At 43.6% G+C, this 20156-nt stretch overlaps 1 protein-coding gene across 2 annotated transcripts; it reads right to left on the bottom strand.

The window, feature by feature from the left end:
- Positions 1-575: 575 nt before the first annotated feature.
- MOB4 (MOB family member 4, phocein) lies at positions 576-20038 on the bottom strand. Of its 2 annotated transcripts, XM_034065142.1 has the most exons (8): positions 10735-10891; positions 8726-8788; positions 8130-8230; positions 6560-6602; positions 6219-6305; positions 4767-4846; positions 3870-3981; positions 576-2961 (listed from the first exon to the last, which is right to left on the bottom strand). In XM_034065142.1, the coding sequence occupies exons 1-8, from the start codon at positions 10792-10794 to the stop codon at positions 2830-2832; spliced, it is 678 nt and encodes a 225-aa protein (XP_033921033.1). In that variant the 5' UTR covers positions 10795-10891; the 3' UTR covers positions 576-2829. The 2 variants fall into 2 exon arrangements, with proteins under 2 accessions (XP_033921033.1, XP_033921034.1); XM_034065143.1 differs by lacking the exons at positions 576-2961; positions 3870-3981; positions 4767-4846; ... (3 more) ...; positions 8726-8788; positions 10735-10891 and adding exons at positions 15784-16140; positions 16681-16770; positions 18056-18220; positions 19894-20038.
- Between the last annotated feature and the right edge of the window lie 118 nt (positions 20039-20156).

The following is a 20156-nucleotide window of genomic DNA, read 5'->3' as shown; positions in this document are numbered from 1 at the left end:
TTTAGACAACTGGAATGAATATAAGTGAACGTTCTGGACTTCAGGTTAGTGTGATTTGGAAGAGACAAAGTGGTTTAGAGGAACTGGTCCGGTGACATGTTCTGATGCGTTTAAGCAGCTAAACTTTAACAACCTCCAATATAACTGAAGTAAGGAAAGTACCAAAATCACCATAACTGCCTTCTTGCAAGCTGTGTTAAATCATACATCAGGAAAAACCTCAGTGACTAAGGAAAAAGCTTGTTGAAAGTTATGCTTTGCTTGCAATGTGCCCTTGCATCTGTGGCATGCTGTTGTCATACTGTGCTTATTGGGGCATCCGGAAGGTCCTCTTTGGGATCTTCCCTGTTAACTGTAGAACCATCATTTTGTGATTTGAGAGGTATAAATTTGAGCTGTGACTTCAGGATGCCGGTGAGGATTACATTTCTCTACTTTTGAAAGAAGTAAGACTTCACTCCAGCTTATCTTGTAGCAGAGCTGGGGAAGCACCAACCTTTCTGCTGGAAGCACTCTGGCGCCTGTGTTCTTGGACAACATGAAGAACAAGAATAACTTGCCAAAATATAACAGTATGGATAAAGAAACAGTTTAATTTTATCCTTTTTTTTTACAATATAATTCAAAGACAGTCTCAGTTCCCCTATTATGTAGAGTCTAAATTAAGTCTGTTAATATTTATTAGACAAATCAATGGTTTGCTTAGGCTAACTGAAGTTCTATGGTACCATCAGGCACATGTGTGTACACAGTACTCATGTAAACAACAGCAAGGGAAAATACAAAGCAGTGTTTCACTTAGGCCTTATATAAAATCAGATTAGTAGAGCAAGTTAACTTTACAGTGCAAATCCCAGTGAGAATAAATGGGACCAAAACTTCCAAGTTTTGTTTTGAAGTGAAACCCTTTAAAGCATAAGAGGACAAAAAGAGGTTTTAAACTTTAATGCAGTCCTGAGCACCCCATCATTCTCTTCAGTTTTGCAGAGGAAATGTCATTAGCAACACCAGTGACATGGGTTTGCCCATCTCAGTCACCATGGCCAACAGCAGCATGCAGAGTGTCTGCACTGCAGAACCACCCAGGATGGTCCTGCAGTGGACTGTAACCAAGCTAAATACAGCATACTCCATCTAGAACACAGTTCTCCTACCTGCAGCACCAACTGCACCGTAGCTATCACAATCGAGTAACCTGGTCCATACAAGGCAAGTTACAGCTACATGTATAGACAGTAACTAAAGCTACTTTCACTCAGACAACATCTCATGCAATTACCCTGCTGACAATTAAATACAGTGATAACCATGAGACAAAAAGAGCTGTTGAAGTACTTAAGTTTAGTCTCTCCATTTTCTCATTGTTTAAATTCCCTTTACATCCAGGTGGTACAGTTGCTTGAGGTGTGCTTGATTCATAGAAAGAAAAACAGAATTTAAGGCATGTTTAGTAGTATTATGAAAAATGACGTATTAAAAATAGGTGGATTCCCTTCTTTTCAGGTAAGTATAATGCAGAAAACAAAGTGTAATTACCAAAACCAGCTGTGTTAGCCCATTCTGACCTGCTTATAGAAATAAAATGAGGGCCCTTGGCAACCTTAGAGAGAAACAACCAGCTAACTTCTTAAACAGCTAAGTAAAATTTATATAAGAACACTGCTAGTGCTTTTAGACCCTGTGTTCCTGTAGGCTTAGCAGTATGTCTGCTGTATGCATCTCAAACATTTAATTCTATCATTCTAGACATAACACAATTAAGCAGCACTCATGGAAATTGTCAGTTATTGCAAATCTGCAAACACAACTTGAAAGAAACACCTGATGATAGGGAACAGAAACATGAATCCAAATCTTTCTGTCAAAGAATATAATTGTGGTGAATGAAGAAAAACAACTGTATGTTGGAAAGAAATAATTAACTTTTGCAAAGAATCAGGCTTAGTATTTAAAATACTTAGCAGGTTTATACTAGGAGTACAAGCAAAGACTGATCTAGTGTGGTATGTAGTGTAACACGAGTATTGATGAGGTATAATCTGTAAGCAGTTGCCATAAATACACACAGATACAAGCCATTGACTTCTCTGCCACGGTTACACTGTAGAGAAGTTGTGGACTGCAGATCAGCAGAAGTCTGCCTTAGCAGGACGGAACCTGTCCCCTGCTGCACACAAACCTCTGCTGCTAACAAAACAAGTCCATAGAGTATGTTAGACGTATATCAGGAATATATATGTTCAATAGCATAGTGAAATTGTCCTTTTGGTATTACTAGTACTATAGATCCTATTAATATTTGGATATACACATACAGGAATATGCACATCCAAAAAGTAAATCTTCAAAGCCATTTTAAAAAAATAGAAGCTAAATTAGGAATAAGCTACATTGCAAGAAGCTTCCTGCAGAATTATATATTTAAGGTAATAATCTTTGAACTAAGACTTAATATAGCTACTGCATTAAAAAATGGCTTGCTGTGAAATCTTAATCTTACTTTATTCCCACCCAGTCAGACACATCTTCAGGATTGTGATTCAATGATTGTTTAGCAGCAGTTTTAGAGAACCGTAAATTCTTTTATTAACAGGCATTATAAACAGATACTACTACTTTTATTTAAAAACCATGAGTGCCACATTGATGAATATACAGCTCATGAATAACTTAAAGTATTTCCCATATTAAAAGGCAATGCACACAGCATACAAAAAGTATACTAAACAAAGCTATGAGGATACGTGATTGAAGTGTCTAAAATGATATATACAGTACATAATTAATGTTTGCTTTATATTCAGTACAGGCTCTGTACTGCCATTCCCATCATGCCTCACTCTCCCCTGACACTGAGTTTTGCACTTCTTCTTCCAAAATGGGTACAATCAGGTTATCCTTGGACATCAGGTTATACTTCATCACAAACTTAGTGAACCGGTGACACAAGAACGTTTCATTCTGGAGGTAAAAAAAGGGGAAAAACAGTATATACAGAAAGAATATTTTAAACAATTGAGCAGAACATACTAAAAAAAATCTGCTTACATGTAACTGATTAGATTGACAAGTCTTAGACATAGCAATGCTGAAATGATAAAATTATATTGCTTCTTTTAAACCTTTCCTTCTTGCTTATAGTTACAGCAATTAACAAAAAACCCTACTGAAATTCAGGCTGAAGTCACAGCTCCATTCCACAGCACTTGGACAAGAATATGTTCAAATTTCAGTGTAGTCCTAATCCACTCTCCAAAAGAGAATTTGAAGGTATTGTGAAACCCCTCTTACATATGCTATCCCCAACAGACCAGGGCACAGCTATTCCAGCTGCCTTAAGTGAGACTGGCAAAGGTTTCTTCTTCTTCCAGCTGTAGGCCCTACCTCCTTTCTATCTGGAAGTTTCTACTTTTCCATAAAAAAACAAGTTCGCAGTTCCTGGAGGTGCACAAGCTAAAACCAGTTACTCTGTTTCTTTGGAGTTTTACAATTCCTTAACTGTTGTGTGACATACACAAACAGGAACCATACATCTATAAGCAGTACTAACTACACCAAGTACTGGAATACATGCAGGAATCTTCAAACCAAGATGAATTTGAGTTGTTTCTAGAAAAACTCTTAAATTCTGACCTTTCATCCAAATGAAACCATAACTGGGTAAACTAATTATACAAATTAATTTTCACTGTTATATACAGGTGTAATGTAGCAATTCGGTTCTGGTAAAACTGTCATCTACTATAATCGATACTTCACTTGAATGCAGATGTTCTGCTAGGACTATCAGAAAGCATGTAATACAGTTACATCACAGCTATTACTTCAGTAAATGCCCTTCTTCCAGGATGTAATTTAAAACTACTTACTTCATACTCATCAAATATCTGCCGGTGATGAAAATAAGCATGTGAAAATATTCTGTAAATCCTTCGGCACACCGATCCTAATTTGGCTACAGAGGATTCCTTTATGCTAACCCTGCAAGCACCAGGACAGAGGTTACAAAACAGCTCTACCAAAAAGACGACTGAGATAGATACATGTTGACATGAATTTTGTTCGTTAAACTATACTAGGAAATCTCATTTGTAATTTAGACTTGTTACAGATACCTGTGTCTGCAGTTGCTCCTTTTTGGAAGGAAAACAGATGTCAGTACGTACTGCATATTTAAAAGTCATACTCTGCAAGGTTTTGCCTCTAGTTAAACACCACTGGTTATTCTGCTAAGGGCTGCACTTCTGGTTTCTAGCACTGATGGGCAAAGGGAAGAAGACTTCCTATTGTATCTCCTTTGCAATACTGGGTTCCTGGATAAGCAGAATTTTGACTTCTCCAGTTGGGTTTCTATGAGACAATATGTGGGCTGCCCATTAAGTACACTCAGTCTCTGTAGTCTCTGGTCTGCGTTTTGGTGGATTGGTGTTGGCTTATGGAGGCTTTCAGTGCCATAGCATCCTCTGAGTCACTGTGTCTCTCTAAAGGCCATCCTGCTCTTTAGGTTGGCACTACACCACTGGAAGCCCCATAACACTGGTATTAGTGTTGCAGTTCCCACCTAAAAAGGACCCATCAGCTCCAGTAAATGGCAAGGAATTCTTCCTTGGCTTAAATGTGACAACAGGCCTACCAACAAGTGACACATGGAGGACATGCTTTCAGTAGCAGTCCACAAAAAAAATGCCTTTGAATATACTTCCTAAGTGGTTAGGTACCACTTACTCCCTCCCTCTCTCCCTCCTCCCAAGAGAAAGCATTTTTACCTGCTGGGGAAATATTTATTGCTATTCAGGAGACATGCAGCTCCATCAAGTGTGTGTCTGGTGTAGTCTATAGCAGGACACTACAAAAAAGAGACAGTGAGTGAGCACATGTATGAGTGTGTGCATGATGCTGTCATATAACTTGTTTAAAGAGAAGCATTTTAGTTATGCTTCTTGATGCTTTTATTCCCAGAAGTTTCACATGGCTTCTCTGAAGGTCTATCTCCACTTCTTCCTTAGGCGAGCCATTTCTTTTCTCTCTTTCACAAGCCATGTGAATCTATCACAAAAGAGTTACTATGGAAATGTGACTGTGCATGAGCAGTGAATTTCATGCATCTCCTGAAGTAAAGCTGTGTAGTAATACATACACCCCCTGAAAAGAAAGACTTTTCAGTCCATTTGTTTCCCACACAGAGTCAGTCTTTTACAGGCTAAATTAACACCTTGTAAAAAAAACTTAACCAAAACCCCCCAAAACAAAGCCAACCAACCAACCAAACCTGAACCTAAGTTCAGGAAGGACTTCTCAGTTGTACATTTTTGTCAGCAGGTTGCATCACCCACTATCTGACCATTAGTTGATATCTATTATTGGTATGGAAAACAGTAGATGACTGGTGCATATTGAGAGAGAAAAAGCTGCCTGAAATTCTCCAGTCTAGCTGAATAAAACAGACTAAGTGCATGCCAATACACTCGGTGGCAATGAGCATTAGAGGAAGGAGTGGAAAAGAAGTTGGCCTTCAGAGCTAAATAAGTCATCTCAGGAAAATACAAAACAAAACAAAACCAAAGGCTAAAGTTAAAAAGAACCAATACCTTATTCTGGAAGGGGAAATACAAAGATAAATATGTCAGACTGCACTATCACCATAACCAACAGCAACAGAGAAAGACCTTCTGAAGAAGGAAAATAAAGCTGTATCAAGTGGTTCAACAGATCAGAACAAAGTTAAAGTAACTGGACAAGCTACTGCCACACTGATACCTCACTTGACATACAGGATTTTTATGACTCTACTACTTTTTAAGAGTAACTCCCCCAAGAATGTGCATATGCAGCCGCTCTCAGCGTCAGGCTCACATGCCTAGTGCTATGGATTGAGGCCAAAGTCTGAAAAGGACACCCTATTCTCAGCATGTACTCTTCTTTCAGTTAAACAAAGACCTTTTTCCACTCAGTTCAAGGCTATCTCAACACAAATTAAAGGAGAAAAGGGGAATATGCAAAGTCTCTAATACTGTGTTAAAAAGCAGTTCTTTCCTACCTCATCCTGTTCTTTCATAACCACTACAGAATGGGAAAGAAGAAAACCTTAAGTGATATTCTTAGCCCACATAAACTGTCAGTTTGACTAAGGAGCTACTATAATTGTCTCCACATGAACACAAGAACTGTGAAAGACAATCCTGCATCAATAGGGTCAGTTTTCCAGAATACATCCATACCTCTTTGGGAGTTTTATGAGCTGCACACAGAAAAATCCATTGTTCAGTTGCTGTCATCTGAGTACATGTGTCTGGGTGACATTCACTCTGTGAAAACAATTGTTCAGTTATGAAAACCACCCAGCAGCAAAAAACAGGCTGATCTTTTCATATCACTTTCTTGTCCTATCCCCCACCAAAAAGGGGTTTTGTCCCTTTAAAACCCTAAAATACTCTTACCTGAAACCACTGGTTAAGTCAGTGTTTATAAATTTAGACAAAAGCTCTGCAAACTCCCCATCTTACAATACAAAAACAGTCTCCTCTCTCATACAACATAGAAACATCAAGAAAAGAATTACCTGCAGCTTGACAGCTAGTCCATTGAGCTCAAGGCAGAATTGCCTAAAAAATACAAACATAGCAGCATCATAATCAATTTGTTTTTCTACTGGAAACATCTAATAAAAACCAAGGTGATACATTCTGATTGTCATAGATCCCTTAACAGTTTGGGAAATGATTCTTGTGAAGTGGAAGAAATACAACAGCACATGAAGAATATCATACTTAATGGATACTATCAAATAATACCAGCTGTCACAGCTGACCAGGCAATAGGCTAGGAATTGACACGCTATAAAAGGACTAAAGGTTGAGAGAAACAGAATTCATACCAGCAATTTGTACTCAGCAAAACTATTACAGTTTAATTCTTACCTGAGAGTAGAGGCTGAGCTTAACAAATAATTTAGTGGAAGTGTTTTGGATCCCAACTTTGTTAGGGAAGAAAGCACTATCTCACAAACACAGGCTAAAATGAGGAACACTTCAAGAAAATCAGTTTCTTAAGAGTGTTTTAAATTCAGATAGCTGGAGCATTTCATCTTTGTAGGATATTCTTCCTCCAGGTCAATCAACTGGCTAAAGTGCCACCAAAGATCATTAACAGAGTGGGATTCGAGAAACCCTGCCTTCACTAGAATGTACCTGAAAGTGCGTTCTTTAACTTTAGAGAATCCACCCCTCCATCCTGCAGGAAAATCTGAATGAATTTTCCAAAAGCAACAAACATTTAGTGACCAGTCACTTCTGTGAATCTACAGTGATTTTAAGTGGTGTATGTGAAGGACACAGGAAATCGTATGTATACACCTTCTACTCTTTTGAGGATTCCCTGCGTCTACTGGAACTATTCCAGACCAGAGGCGAGAAAAAGAAAATAGGAGGCAAAAAGTCAAGATATTTAAATCTAGGGGTAGCTTAGAACTATTCCTATTCCTGAAAGTGTATTTGGTAATTTGTATTTATTTAAAAAGAATCGGGACACAAGAATGCTAAAGTAATGCCAGGAAAAAAGGATTATTACACACATACTAACAAGGTGTAAACCTACACTACAACTGAAAAAGACTTTTGGGCACAAACCATCGAGGCTAAACGTATTTGTTACACTGCATAAAACAAACTGAAGAAAGACAAAAAGTTTTGGGTTTCCTTACAACTAGATAAAGAACCGTGAGACACGGATACTCCTGCTTTCCCACCTAACGCAAGTTTCAGAAGCACTGGGAGCATCTGGAAATCATATTCCCAGTTAGGGAAGATGATGATACTAGGCTGATGATACTAGGAGAAAGTACGATGGAAATTCATGACTGTATTTTCACATTCAAAACACGCTAATACAGCTTCTGAAGTGAGGTACAAACATTTTCTTCAAAACCTTTAAAAAAAACCACTAGATCAGAGCACATCATAAACCTTAAAAACAAGTAATTCAGAAAATAATACCAACGTATAACAATGTTTAATAATAGAAATGTCAAGGCTCATTTAAGTTTCTTTTGATCTGTCATATTCAAAAAGACTCAGTATCGATGAACAAAACTTAGAATCAGGACACTATGTTGATGAAAGATGGATTCTCACCTTAAATGTTCATACTTCCATACACCTTCATCCTGGCCTTCAGGAGGTTCAAGGATCTTATCAATGTTGGAACAGTCTGCCCTTATGTTTTGCTGAATATACTAGGAAAGGGGAGGAGAATAAGTGGCAATCTTGTGGTAATTATAGTAAGTATATTTAGGACATCTTTCAGGATCTTACTTTTTCTCTTTACTTAAGGAGTGATTGACAGGTTAAAAATTAAGGAGTAGATGGGCAGGGTAAAAAAGCTGGTATAAAAAAAATGCCAGATCTGCAAAATGCCTCTGCTCAATTAGAAAAGGTAAAAGAATGGATGAATTTTACAGCTTTTTACAACATCCTTCCCAAAACAAAGGAACCCCCACCATTTTCCTTAACCTGTTTTGTTTAAACCAGACATGGGAATTAAGAGTTATTTATGCATACACAATTGATAACTACTTCTTTTAAAATGTATGTAGGGTGCTTATGAAATTCACTCCTGTTCAACACAATTCTGAGCAGACACAGAGCACGCCCTGTTCCATGGGTTTTCACCAAGATACAGAACTTGGGAAACTAAACTTAATGACAACATTCCACGAAAGGAAGAATACCTGCTGAACAGCTAATGTGCTATCCATTTCTTCAAAGGATTCATCAGGCCAATTGTAGAAATCCTGTAAAAAGGAAAAATTTAATTTAACAAACATGGAGGCAGAGGAAGAAAAGCACACAGCCTACAGTAAGCTTGGACATGCAGGAAAATAGATGTAGTTTATACAATTCCAGGAAGCTGCATCTGAACAGAAGCAGCACAGTCTTGGCAAGAACGAGGACTTATGTTCCTAATAGTACAATACTAGAACATCTTGCAGTTAAAGTCTTGGCATATTGTCTTCATCATCTCTCCACTGTGTCTTCCTGCAGCACCTTTATGGCCTCTATTTTTTAATGCATGCAATGCCCATTTCACATGCTAGACCATGTAAGACTGCGGAAGAAAAGAGGTCTGCAGAGAGCAGCATTATCCAATGGTTATGAAACTAAAAATCCCAGTATGTTCCAGTAGTAACACACGACTAAAAACACCTCTGAACTGAGGTGATGTAACGCAGCATTGCTCTAACTTGGTACTACACCCTTTTGGTACAGTCAGTAGCTGCATAACTGGATGGCTATCAGCTGTGCTAACCCATGGTGTTTAATACTGTTAATCATAAAACCCTCCTGAAGTTTCACCTTAGATCTGCAGCAATTCACATCACCTGCAGCTACCATCATCCCAGATGTATGTATTTGTTACTTGGCCACAGCCATCCTAGCAGACACACTGACTGGATGGAAATACTCCAGCTGCAAAGCCTAGCAATCTATTCTTGAGACAATACAGTCTCATGTCCAGAGAACATACCTAGAGTGAACAACTGCTGAAATACCCTTAACCGTATTTGCATACAGAATAGCTATAGCACAGTGCCATCCAAAATCAACAATTTAAATACAGACACATAGGTTTTTTACCTATATGATTGCATCACTATACACAAAATTCTTCAACCTACATGAACCATAACAGAACACAGACCAAACCTAGGTCTATGTCCAGCTTACCAGCTTATTTTTCAAAATACCCCAGATTTATCACAGACACACAATGTTCTTTTTCCTTCATAGACTAAACATGTACAGAGTGAACCCATGTACAAGGCTGTGTATTAATTTTACCTCCGTACCTTATGACAAAGCATAGAGAGATTCATTTTTTCAACAACATTGTCACACTGCTGTTTCTGACCATGAGCTCTCCTCACCAGAGTGTGAGCATAAAGGCCTCACAGAAGATTACACCTCTGACATCACCTCAAACCCGCAGATAACGTGTTTGAGATGCACCTTTTCCCGATGGCCTTGAAAGCACAGAAATAACTTAATTTCTACGAACCGAAGCGCTCTGTGGCCGGCCGGGAGCGCAGGTTACGCAAGGGAAGGATGACTTGTCTCTCCTGATGCGCAGGCCAGGTATCGCCTGTGTGACGGTGCAGAACTCCCAGCCCACACTCCCAGATCACACAGGGGCCTCGCTCAGCTCGATCCGGATCCCGCATGTGAACAGCACCAGCAGTAACACACGGTCGCTGCCACAGCAACAAACACCCAGGCCCCGGGAGCAGCGCTTCCCCTCAGCCAACACCCGCTCAATCCACAAGCCCTCACGCTACCGCGGCTACCGGCGTCCCGCGGCCAACGCCAGCCACCGCTCTCCGGAACGCCGCACGGCTCTGCCTGCCGAACCGGAGCCCGGAAACCCGAGGGAAGCGGCTACCGAAACCTGCGGGCTGGGGGCAGGGGAGGCGGTGGTGCCGCAGTGACCGCTCTCCCCTCGCCCGACAGGGAAAGCAGAGCCACGATCGCCGAAGCTCGCCGAGGCCGCGGCCCGGCTGAGCGGAACAAAGCGATCCCGCGGAGCGGGGCCCACCGCCGCAGCCCGCCCGCCCCACCGGGCAGCGCTGGGCCGCGGTAGGCCCGGTGAGACCCGCGGCGACACCCCGACAGCCAGCCGGGCCCGGCGGCTCGGCGGCGGGGCTGCCCGTCCCCGCGCACCGGCCTGGCGGCGGCGCCTCACCTGGGCCTTGGTGCCCGGCCTGTTCCGCCTCAGCACTGCCGTCCCCTCCGCCATGACCATAGTGACAGCGGCGCCAGGACCCGGATGCGGCAGCGCCGGGCGGGGCGGCGGAACGGGGGGAGGAAGCGGAACAGCCACGGGCGGGCAACGCGGGGAGTGGGAACTGCCGCGGGGCGGGGCCTCTCGCGAGAGGAGCCGGCCCTGAGGCGGGGCAGGCGGGCACGGCAGAGGCTGCCTCTCTGGCCCGCTGTCCGGAGCGGGTTGTGCTGCTGTTGTTGCCGCTCCTGCCGCGGGGCTGCGCGGCAGAGCCGTCCCCTCAGCGCGGCTGCGGCGCCGCGGGCGCTTCCGCGGTGCTCTGGCCTCTGTGTGAGGCAGAGCCGTGTGGGCAGCCCGCCGGTTGTCCGGGACGGCTTCTTGGAAAGTAGATCTGTGAGCCCTGTACTCGTGAGGAACAAACCCCTCTCCCCTGCCCTGGGAGATGGGGACAGCTTTAATGGTGGTTCCTGTCGCTTTCTGTCCTGCGGTGCCTTGCCCGGGGGAGAGTGAGTGAGGCCGGCTCCAGGCGGGGTTGCAGGGCAGCGAGTGGGGCTGTTGTGTTGGTGAGATGAAGTCCCCGAGGTGAATGAGCTGAGTGGTTGGTGAGGAAATGCCTCCTTCAAGTTTCAGCCCGTTTCATCAGTACCGCACTGTCAGCATCTGACTGCGTGCGCTCCCACAAGGTCAGTCCTCCATCTGCACAACCGAGGCTGTGACATTTCATACAATATAAACCATAAGGCTGGGATTTTACAAAATATCTTAAGCCCTACATTAAAAATACATATTCGCTAATGCTAAGAATAACAAATTTTAAAAAATCACCCAACAACAGTGATTTGGGGCAAAATACTTCAAAGTAGGCCTGAAGTCTTCTAAGGTCTTCAGAGGTGGGATTGACAGCCTTGTGACTGGTGTGCAGAGGTCACAGGCTGCTGTGACAATGGAAAACAGCTAGAGTTTCAAGGTTTCCTATGTCAGGTGTTGACTGTATTTGGGAAGAGAACATAAAAAGCACTGTTAGCTGAAAGTTGGCTGATAAATTGGTCGCTGTTAGAAGCAAGCAGAGACTTTGGAAGGCTGGAGTAATTTGTTATTTCTGTAGGATAAGAGAGAAGAAAATGTTTTGGAAGCTGTTCTGTTTCCAAGGGATAAACAGTAGGAATAAGGACAAATGTAATATAATGTAGGAGTACAGAAAAGTAAGTAAGGGTGAATTAATTCTGTGAGCACGAATGGTGCAGCACCAAGGTAAAGATGCGAGATACAATCAGCAAGTAAATGGTTTCAGTTAAGTGTTGATTCCTGAGCAGTGGAGAGTGCTGGTACCTGATGATGCTGCTTCCACTGCATTACAGGGTGAACTCTGGGTAGTTTTTCCCCACTCACTCAGTTCATTTGCTCTATGTAACATATACTTCCCCATGTTAAAACCTCTCCCTTCTACCCAATGAAAGCTAGAGTGTGTGAAACATATCTGTATTGGAAACACTGGAAAATCCCTAATTAGGTTTTCTCATCAGAAAGCAAAGTGCATCTTGAGTATGTATTTCCTTGAGGCAGTGCCATGAGTAGGCTCTCTCCTTGTTCAGGAGGTCAGGTTAGAGCTGAAAGCTGGGCAATGTGCAAGCAACTAGAATAAGGTAACGGGGTCACCTCCTGCATGGGTGCCTGCAACCAGCTAAGGGGCTCCATTCATGTTACACTGTAACACACAGGAGGGGCAGTCCAGCTGTAAGCACCCAGTTGGGTTTGTATTAGTTACTTTTTTACTGCCGGTCAGCATTCCTGTCCCAGGATGTTAGCTATTTGACCCTGTGGTGAAACTGCTCAGCAGTTTGTGTAAGAAACCATGGAGAGGTGAATAACCTTGGGAGAAATTGGTGCAAGGAAAACGGAGGGTACATATGGCCCTGTCCAGGGCAGGGGGTGGAACTAGAGGATCTGAAGGTCTTTTCTAACCAAAACCATTCTAGGATTCATTTTTTATGAGGTTGAGGTTAGCCAGCCCGAAAACAAAAGCAATTCTAGCAGTCTTCAAACTTTAAGTCCTTTATAACTCAGCAGCTTGTTTGGATTTGCTTTTTTGTTGTCTTGGCTTTACTTTTTCTGTCACCAAACTCAAGGTTTAACTGTAATCTAAACCACAGAGGAGTTGAGGATTTGACATTTCCATTTGTCCCTGACTTTCATTTCATGGACATCTCACTTCTAAAATAGAAATAAATCTGGCTGTGAGGAAATACCCCTCAGAGATAAATATCTCTTAGTTCAGTCTGCAACTGCTTTGCAGAAAAGGGAAAGAAGTGTGCAGTGCTTGTTAATGAAGATGTTTAAGTCTGTTGATCTGTTGAGCTGTCCCTTGATATTTAACCCGGTATTCCTGGAAGCTGCTCATTGTTCCTGTTTTACTGGATGTCAAGTTGGCTTTAAACAAAAGGTATCAACTTTGTTGGGTTTTCACCTGGTCCTCATTGCCTCAGGACCTTTTTCACCTCAAGAGGGTGAAAAATGGAATGTTTAGCCAAAATCTTACTGTCTATTCCTGTGCTGTTAGGGATCTGGCCTTTCTCCTCTACGCCCAGAAGCAGGTAGGGCAGTATGTAACATTTTCACCAAAATTGAAGTTCTGTAGTAGACTAGAAAACAGGGAATAAAGAAGCTAAATTCCTCCAGGAATGACACTGCAAAGAGCATTTGTGTTTGATTCTGTCCTCTGATATAAAACCAGAAGGGTATAGAGTTTGGCCTTCCCTCATGGACTAGGGAACAGTAGGAGCAGATGGACTATCTTGGCTGCATAACAGTTACCTTGTCCTTGCTTGCAGTGATAGCCTTGTGGTGCAAGAATGAAATGTTGTTTATCAATCCAGCAGATGTTCATGTATGTCCTTCATTGGGTTAAGCCGAGGAATACTTTGGGTTTGCTTTTTATCCACATCCATAAATTACTTATTCCCATGAAAGCTTTCAGGAAAATGTGACTTTTGTGCTTAGTCAGTTATGTGAACAGTAGTGGATACAGCCACACAGAATAGTTTATTGAATAAATGCGATACCAAGCTGCTGCAAGCAAGGTTGGGGGAGACAAGCTTGTGTAGTGGGCACTTGGCAGCACTGCTGCATGGATTTGGAGCTTGCTGTGATCCTACTGGGGAGAGGGCTGGTACAGGGGTGCTGCCTCAGCTGAGGAACAGCAAGTGGAGGTAAGGGAGGAAGTGCTGCCTCAGGTGGTACCCTGACAGCTTGTAGTGCCTCCTCATCAAGAACTGCAGAAGTCACGAGACCCTTTGCTGAGTGAGGAGCCCAGGTAATTCGTATCTCTGGAAGACACCATTGAAAGAAATGCTGAAAGGACTAAATGTTTCTCTGTTGGGAGTTGATTGTCATTGGGATGGGGTCTAGTTTCCATTTTAAAGTACGTTAAATACCTTCTCCCTCTTGGTATGTGACTACAGCCGCATACCTCCCTTATCATGCAAGATAATGCTTCCCAATCAGTTTGCTTTTCATTACACAATGAATTGTCTTTCAGGATGCTGGTAGTGTGATAAGGTTCAGCTGTGCATTGCTGCAGCTAAAGTAAAGCTGCAGCAGGGCAGGTTTCAAGAGTTGGGCCTTTTATACTAAAACATGTATTTTTTTAAATATAATAACTTCCCTGGTAGTTACATCAAATTATTTGGGTTGGAAAGGACCTTCAGATCATCCAGTTCCAACCCCTCTGCCATGGGCAGGGACACCTCACACTAAACCATGACATCACCCAAGGCTCTGTCCAACCTGGCACAGTTCAGTGGTTTTTAACGACCTGAACTGTGTGACCTTTGCCTACAGCTCTGCAGCAGGTAGGTGGTAACCAGCAGCACACCCCAGTTCTGGGGAGCAAAAGACATGATAGCCAAGACTGTCAAACACTAGTTCCTAAGGGAGTGGATGGGTGATAACTGGCATCTAAGTACAAAAGTGGCTCCAGGTCACCTCTGTGCTAAGCTTATCAGCTGCTGGGGCAAAGAGCCCAAAACTGCCCTATCAGAAAATACTTTTTCAGAATAGGTCAAAGCTGCAGCCCCCCACTGCAGCTACTCAAGCTCTGACAAACCTGTTTCATTACAGTCCTTTCCTGCTACCTCCCAAGCAAGGCTTCTACTGTATCTAGCAATGTTCATTTTGTAGCAGCTTCAATGGAGTGGAGAAAGAGCTACCACTTAACTCCTGCTGTTGAAGTTTCAGGAGCAGTAAGTCATACGCTAATTTATTTCACGTAAGATGGGATCAGAAGATGTCAATGCAGTGTACATTCTTAGACTGCACTAGATCAATGTATATATACCAACTCTGAAAGCCTCACTGGGAACACAGGATATAGAGTCTAGATTTGTGTATTCCCACACAAGCAACCTTGAATCCTATTCCAAGACAAGATAAGGGGGTTGCAAGCAAGTAAATGTGATTTCTTCAGCATTACTTAAATAGATGTCTGGGTATTTAGAAATGTTGTTGCAGTAAGGATAAAGGAAATTCAATTTGTCAAATCAGTGGAAGTTATGGGAAAGTTGAAGACCTGGCCTGAGATAGTAATCAGTGAAGAAACATGCTTTAAAACCAGCACCAGCCCCAGTGCTCCCTGATTACTGCTTGAGGGAAGTTCCTTGCTTTCTAGTGGCAAAATTCAGTGAGAGCAATGTAAAAAACCCCATTGGTATGAGTAGTACCAAGCTGCTTTCAGATGGCTATGGGACAGGCTGTTCTGTATACCAGCTTCTCAGCTGTTGCTAAACCAGGAGTTAAACAAGTTATCTTAAGCTAAAGCTCAATAAAGCAGAGGACAGCTGGAGGTCCCTTCACCATGGCATCTGTGTGATAACCATTTTAATTTCATCTCCCAACTCCATGCAAGTTTAGGGAAAACAAGGCATTACTCCAATGGAAGTGTTTCAGAGGAGATGAGTGCTCTGAACAACTGAGACTCAGTTTCACTGAGCAACAGCAGAAACTGAGACAGAAGCAGAATAGTTTTAGAAGTTTATTGTAAAGACCTTTACACTCTCAGTACAGAGATAAGGGTATAAAATGATGTTGTTTGGAATAATTAAGGCTGGTTGGTGGTCGCCTGACTTTCACTGTCCGGTGGAACTCAAGCAAGAGCAACTGATTTCTGACTGTACATGTTTTTATTTGCGTTCCATCATTACAGTGAGATCACAAGTTATTTCAGAGACTCAATGCCTGTTTACTATAAAATAAAGGACATTATTTACATGATGAAAGAAAAATTTCAGCATTTTAGTGGAATGGATGACTGATACTGCAGCAGGTTTAGTCCACGTATTTCCCAAGAATATCACCATCTCTGAACAAGTAGTAGTCCTGCAAGGAAAACAAACATTAGTGCCTGTTGTACAGGTTGGTTTGCTTGTCTGGTTCTGAAGTCAGGGCTATCACAGTCATGAAGTGCAAAATCAGAAGTGAGCTAACCAAGATTAGCTCCACACATTGACTTCTTGAACAGATATTTCTGCTCCTAATATACCCTTTGGGAAAGCTACCATGTTACTGGTTTTAGTAGTAGGAAGTACAACTATTAGAAGACAATTCCATAAACTTTCTCTGGCAGAAGCTAGGATACCCTCAGTAATTTCAAAGCCTTTTGGGGCTTGGCATGGGGAGCCACTTCATCTACTCAGCCAAGATCAGAGGTTTCCTTGGTTACTTCCTTTTAAGCCAGAGTGGAAGTAGTCAATACTACAAGTACTAGAGGCTGGCTGAACCAAGCTGCTCCCATTCAAATACCAACCACTGCACTTCTTGAATGCTGCTGACACAACAAAGTAACTACAGGATTTATCACTGGCAGTGTGACATTTTGGAAACCAGCTTAAACTGGATTCACAAAGCTGGGATACTCGCCTTATCTTCTAGTACAATCTTAGTACCGCCATATTCTGGTAGCAAAACCTTTTCACCGACTTTTACACTCACTGGCTGAATCTCACCATTCTGAAAGGAAAAAAGAAAACCTTAGTTTTACACTATATAGACAGATGTAACAGAATTCCTCCAAACAACAGTGAGCCATCCACATATAAGGCACTCAGGAGATCACAATTCTATTTTCATTGTGCAATGAAACTAGCATACGCAGGTGTACTGGGAAACCAAGCCACCAGTCAGTTGTCAAGCATGGGAGTCCTGCAATATTTAGGCAGCAGAACCACAGTGATTTTCTGTATATAACTGGTTTTCATTTATTTTTCAGTACAAATATAACTGTGAAGTCTTCGCTTGACAAACTAAATAGATTTCACTTAAACACCCAAGAAACCTAAGAAATTAAGTGACAGACCAAGAAACCCCCTTCTCAAATGAAGGGAGAGTCCACGTCCATATTCTTAGCCAAGGATAATTTCTCCCAAATGCCAGTCAGATGAACCTTCCTATCTCTTATCGCAATCAATTTGTCACTGTTGCTAATGAATCAATTGTTTAGAAACACCTGATTAAATGTAATTCTATTTGTGTAGTATAAAGGAATCATTAGCATGCTAGTTAAATATTAGCGCCGTTTCACAATACAAAGGTTTAGAATCAGATATGACACAAACCAGCACAACTCCTATGGAGGACCCAGAGTAAAGAAAAAGGCAGAGTCAACACAGCCAAGTTGAAATGTAACCTGTTTTACACTATCACTTCTAACTGAACACTGCTTTGCTGAGGAAAAACCCTTCTGATGCCGAGGCCCACAGCCACTGGTGGCTTTGTGAAGTGAAAAATGTCTTTTTATAATTCCAGATGCATATTCAACATGCAAAATCAACAAAAAATAGTATTTGATATATTTATTTTGATTCCTGATTTTCTCTTGTCCAGTAAACCTGATCCTTACGGACACTGGTATACTGCACAGCATCAGACAGTGAATGCTGCACTGGGGGATTCCACCCTGCTCACAAGTCACAGGAATTCAGCCATGTAATCAGTTTAACACAGAAGACTGCTGGTGCTTCAAGGTGAGAGCTTCAAGCCAGAGCTGAGAAGTGGTGCCATTTAAAAGGCAGATATTTTCCATTTTATAAATGATCAAAGGAATGCTGGAATTCAAGGCCAAGCCAGTCAGGAGAATTTGAGGTTTCTACCTCCTCCTTCAATCTGTACTTCCAACTTCAGTCACGCATTTCAGTGAGCCATCGCTACACTTACACTGCAGCCATTCCTTCCTTATGATGATATTCCAGCTACCACCACATAATCCAACCCAAATGTAATGCCTCAGGATATTTACCTTTCCTCTGGCTCCCGAGCCAACTGCTACTACTGTTGCTTGTAGCACCTTCCCTTGAGCTTTTTCTGGAATCATGATACCTCCTTTGGTTACTGCCTCAGCCGCACATCGTTCAACCAGAACACGATCAAAGAGGGGAAGGAATTTCCTAAAAGCTTTTCCTGCCTGTGGGAGTAATGTACATGAAACAAGAGGAACATTACAACAGAACAGACTGAAATATCTTTCTTTTTCAGTTTAAGAAAACTTTTCTAACAGTAGCATGCAAAGGCCACCTTTGATTACATCAGAAATTGCTGCAGACACAAGCAGATGCTGGGCAATCCCGACAGCTGAGCCCCAGTAAGATGTACTGCAGCACCACATGGAGCAGCTGCTTCCTCCTCTGGCTGAAAAGCTCCACATGTCTCAGCATTTCACATAACCTCATGAGTCTGAAGTGAGAGTGGTGTCACTCATACTGACTGCTACAGCCTGCAGCTTTACACAGACCTTTAGCTTTGGCCCCTAAAAGAGGAATGCAGACATATTTCTGTCTTCACTGCTTCAGGGTCTGCCTCTGCTAAAGTAGAGATGGGGGGGGGGCAATTTGTTGGGTTGTTGGTTGAGTTTTTTGGGTTGGTTTTGAGGATTTTTTTTGTAACTGCTCAGGCATTGGAACAGGCTGCCCAGGGCAGTGCTGGAGTCACCATCCCTGGAAGTGTTCACACACCGTGTAAACAAATCCCTCAGTGCTGTGGGGCAGTGGTGGGGAATGGCTGATGATCTTACAGGTCTTTCCCAACCTGGTTGCTTCTATGATTCTACTTACTGCCACTTGGCTGCATTTCAGGAAGAGCAGCCTAACTTCCATTCATCAGCTAAATGCAAGCACTGAATCCCAACAAGCAGGGGGTAGAAAGAAGAAACTTGCTTTGGTTTAGGCACCTTGCCAAGTCACATGGAGACAGTGCTCCACTGGACAGGTACCCAGAACCCATATTCACAGAAACAGCTAGAAACAAGGGCCTGGCATCCACATGCTCTTTACTGATGGCTCGTCAGCACACACAGACATGTTTTAAAACTGGGACAAGACAAACTGATAGGTGGAGCATGAAGACACTACATGAGAGAGGTGTGTTCTGCCAGCTACTGTTATACCACAGCAATAATATTACACAGGATGACTGCTTTCATCCTGTGCAGATGACATCTCTGACCCTGGGGATTCTTTTTAGGTATTCTGTATTTGACACAAAAGAGCAGCCAGGCTCATGACCGTGAGCATTCTACACTAACAAATGTTATCTTCTCACGTCAGCAGGGCTATCAGAATTAAGTGTTACTGCAACAACCAACGCAATTCTGCCATTACCCCATGCCCTGCAAACTCCCTGTCAAAGCTTACGCAAACGCCACTGAGCGCCCGAGCCCGCAGCACTGACGGGCTCCTTCCTGTCTCCAGGCCCCGCAGCGGGGCGCGCGGCCCTGCGCCCTTCCCGCCAGATGCAGCCCCGCCCGCAGCCCCGCGCCTGCTGGGTACCCGCTCACCCCCCGCGGGCCGCTCGACCTTGCGGCGCCTCAGACCCCGCGACCCGCAGCCCCTGATAACGCGCGGCCACCGCCGCCGCCTCCTTCCTTCCCTCTCTCCCTCCCGCGGGGCTGCCCGGCGCGACAAGGCCGCCACCTCCCCCCGTCAGCCTAAAGGACTTCCCGTGCGTGGCCGCGGCCCGCTCAAGGACCCCAGCTAGCGACTGGGGTCGCCCACAGCCACAAGCGGTGCCGCCGGCAGGACCCGCCCCCCCTCCGCGGGACCGGGCCAGGGAGCGGGCTCAGGACCAGCGGCAGGCACTTACCATGGCAGCTCCTGCGCTCCCCACACCAAGTGACCGCGCCGCCGCACGCACACGTGGGGAAGGTCACTGCCTGCGCATGCGCGCCCGCAGCCCCGCCCCAGGGAGGAGCCGCCCCCCCCCACGGCCGGGCTGCAGCCTGTTCTGGTTCTGTCGTTAGGTTTGGGCCGCCGAGGCCGCGCCCGGCTCCCGCAGGCCCCCGGTACCGCGGAGCTGCCGTGACCCGCGCAGTGCAGAGCCCTCCGGGGCCAGGGGCTGGGCACCAG

The sequence above is a fragment of the Melopsittacus undulatus genome, chromosome 8 (assembly GCF_012275295.1).
Source record: "Melopsittacus undulatus isolate bMelUnd1 chromosome 8, bMelUnd1.mat.Z, whole genome shotgun sequence".
Taxonomy (NCBI): domain Eukaryota; kingdom Metazoa; phylum Chordata; class Aves; order Psittaciformes; family Psittaculidae; genus Melopsittacus; species Melopsittacus undulatus.
Note: the sequence above shows the minus strand (reverse complement) of the source record. Positions and strands in the feature narration are given on the sequence as shown.

What these genes read in the sequence shown, in the direction of transcription:
- MOB4 (XM_034065142.1), bottom strand. Translation starts at nt 10,794, where the DNA reads ATGGTCATGGCGGAGGGGACGGCAGTGCTGAGGCGGAACAGGCCGGGC. An exon ending in GCACATTAGCTGTTCAGCAG is followed by an intron (nt 8,231 to 8,725) that starts GTATTCTTCCTT and finishes CCCCTTTCCTAG; the next exon opens with TATATTCAGCAAAACATAAG. An exon ending in AGATATTTGATGAGTATGAA is followed by an intron (nt 2,962 to 3,869) that starts GTAAGTAGTTTT and finishes TTTTACCTCCAG; the next exon opens with AATGAAACGTTCTTGTGTCA.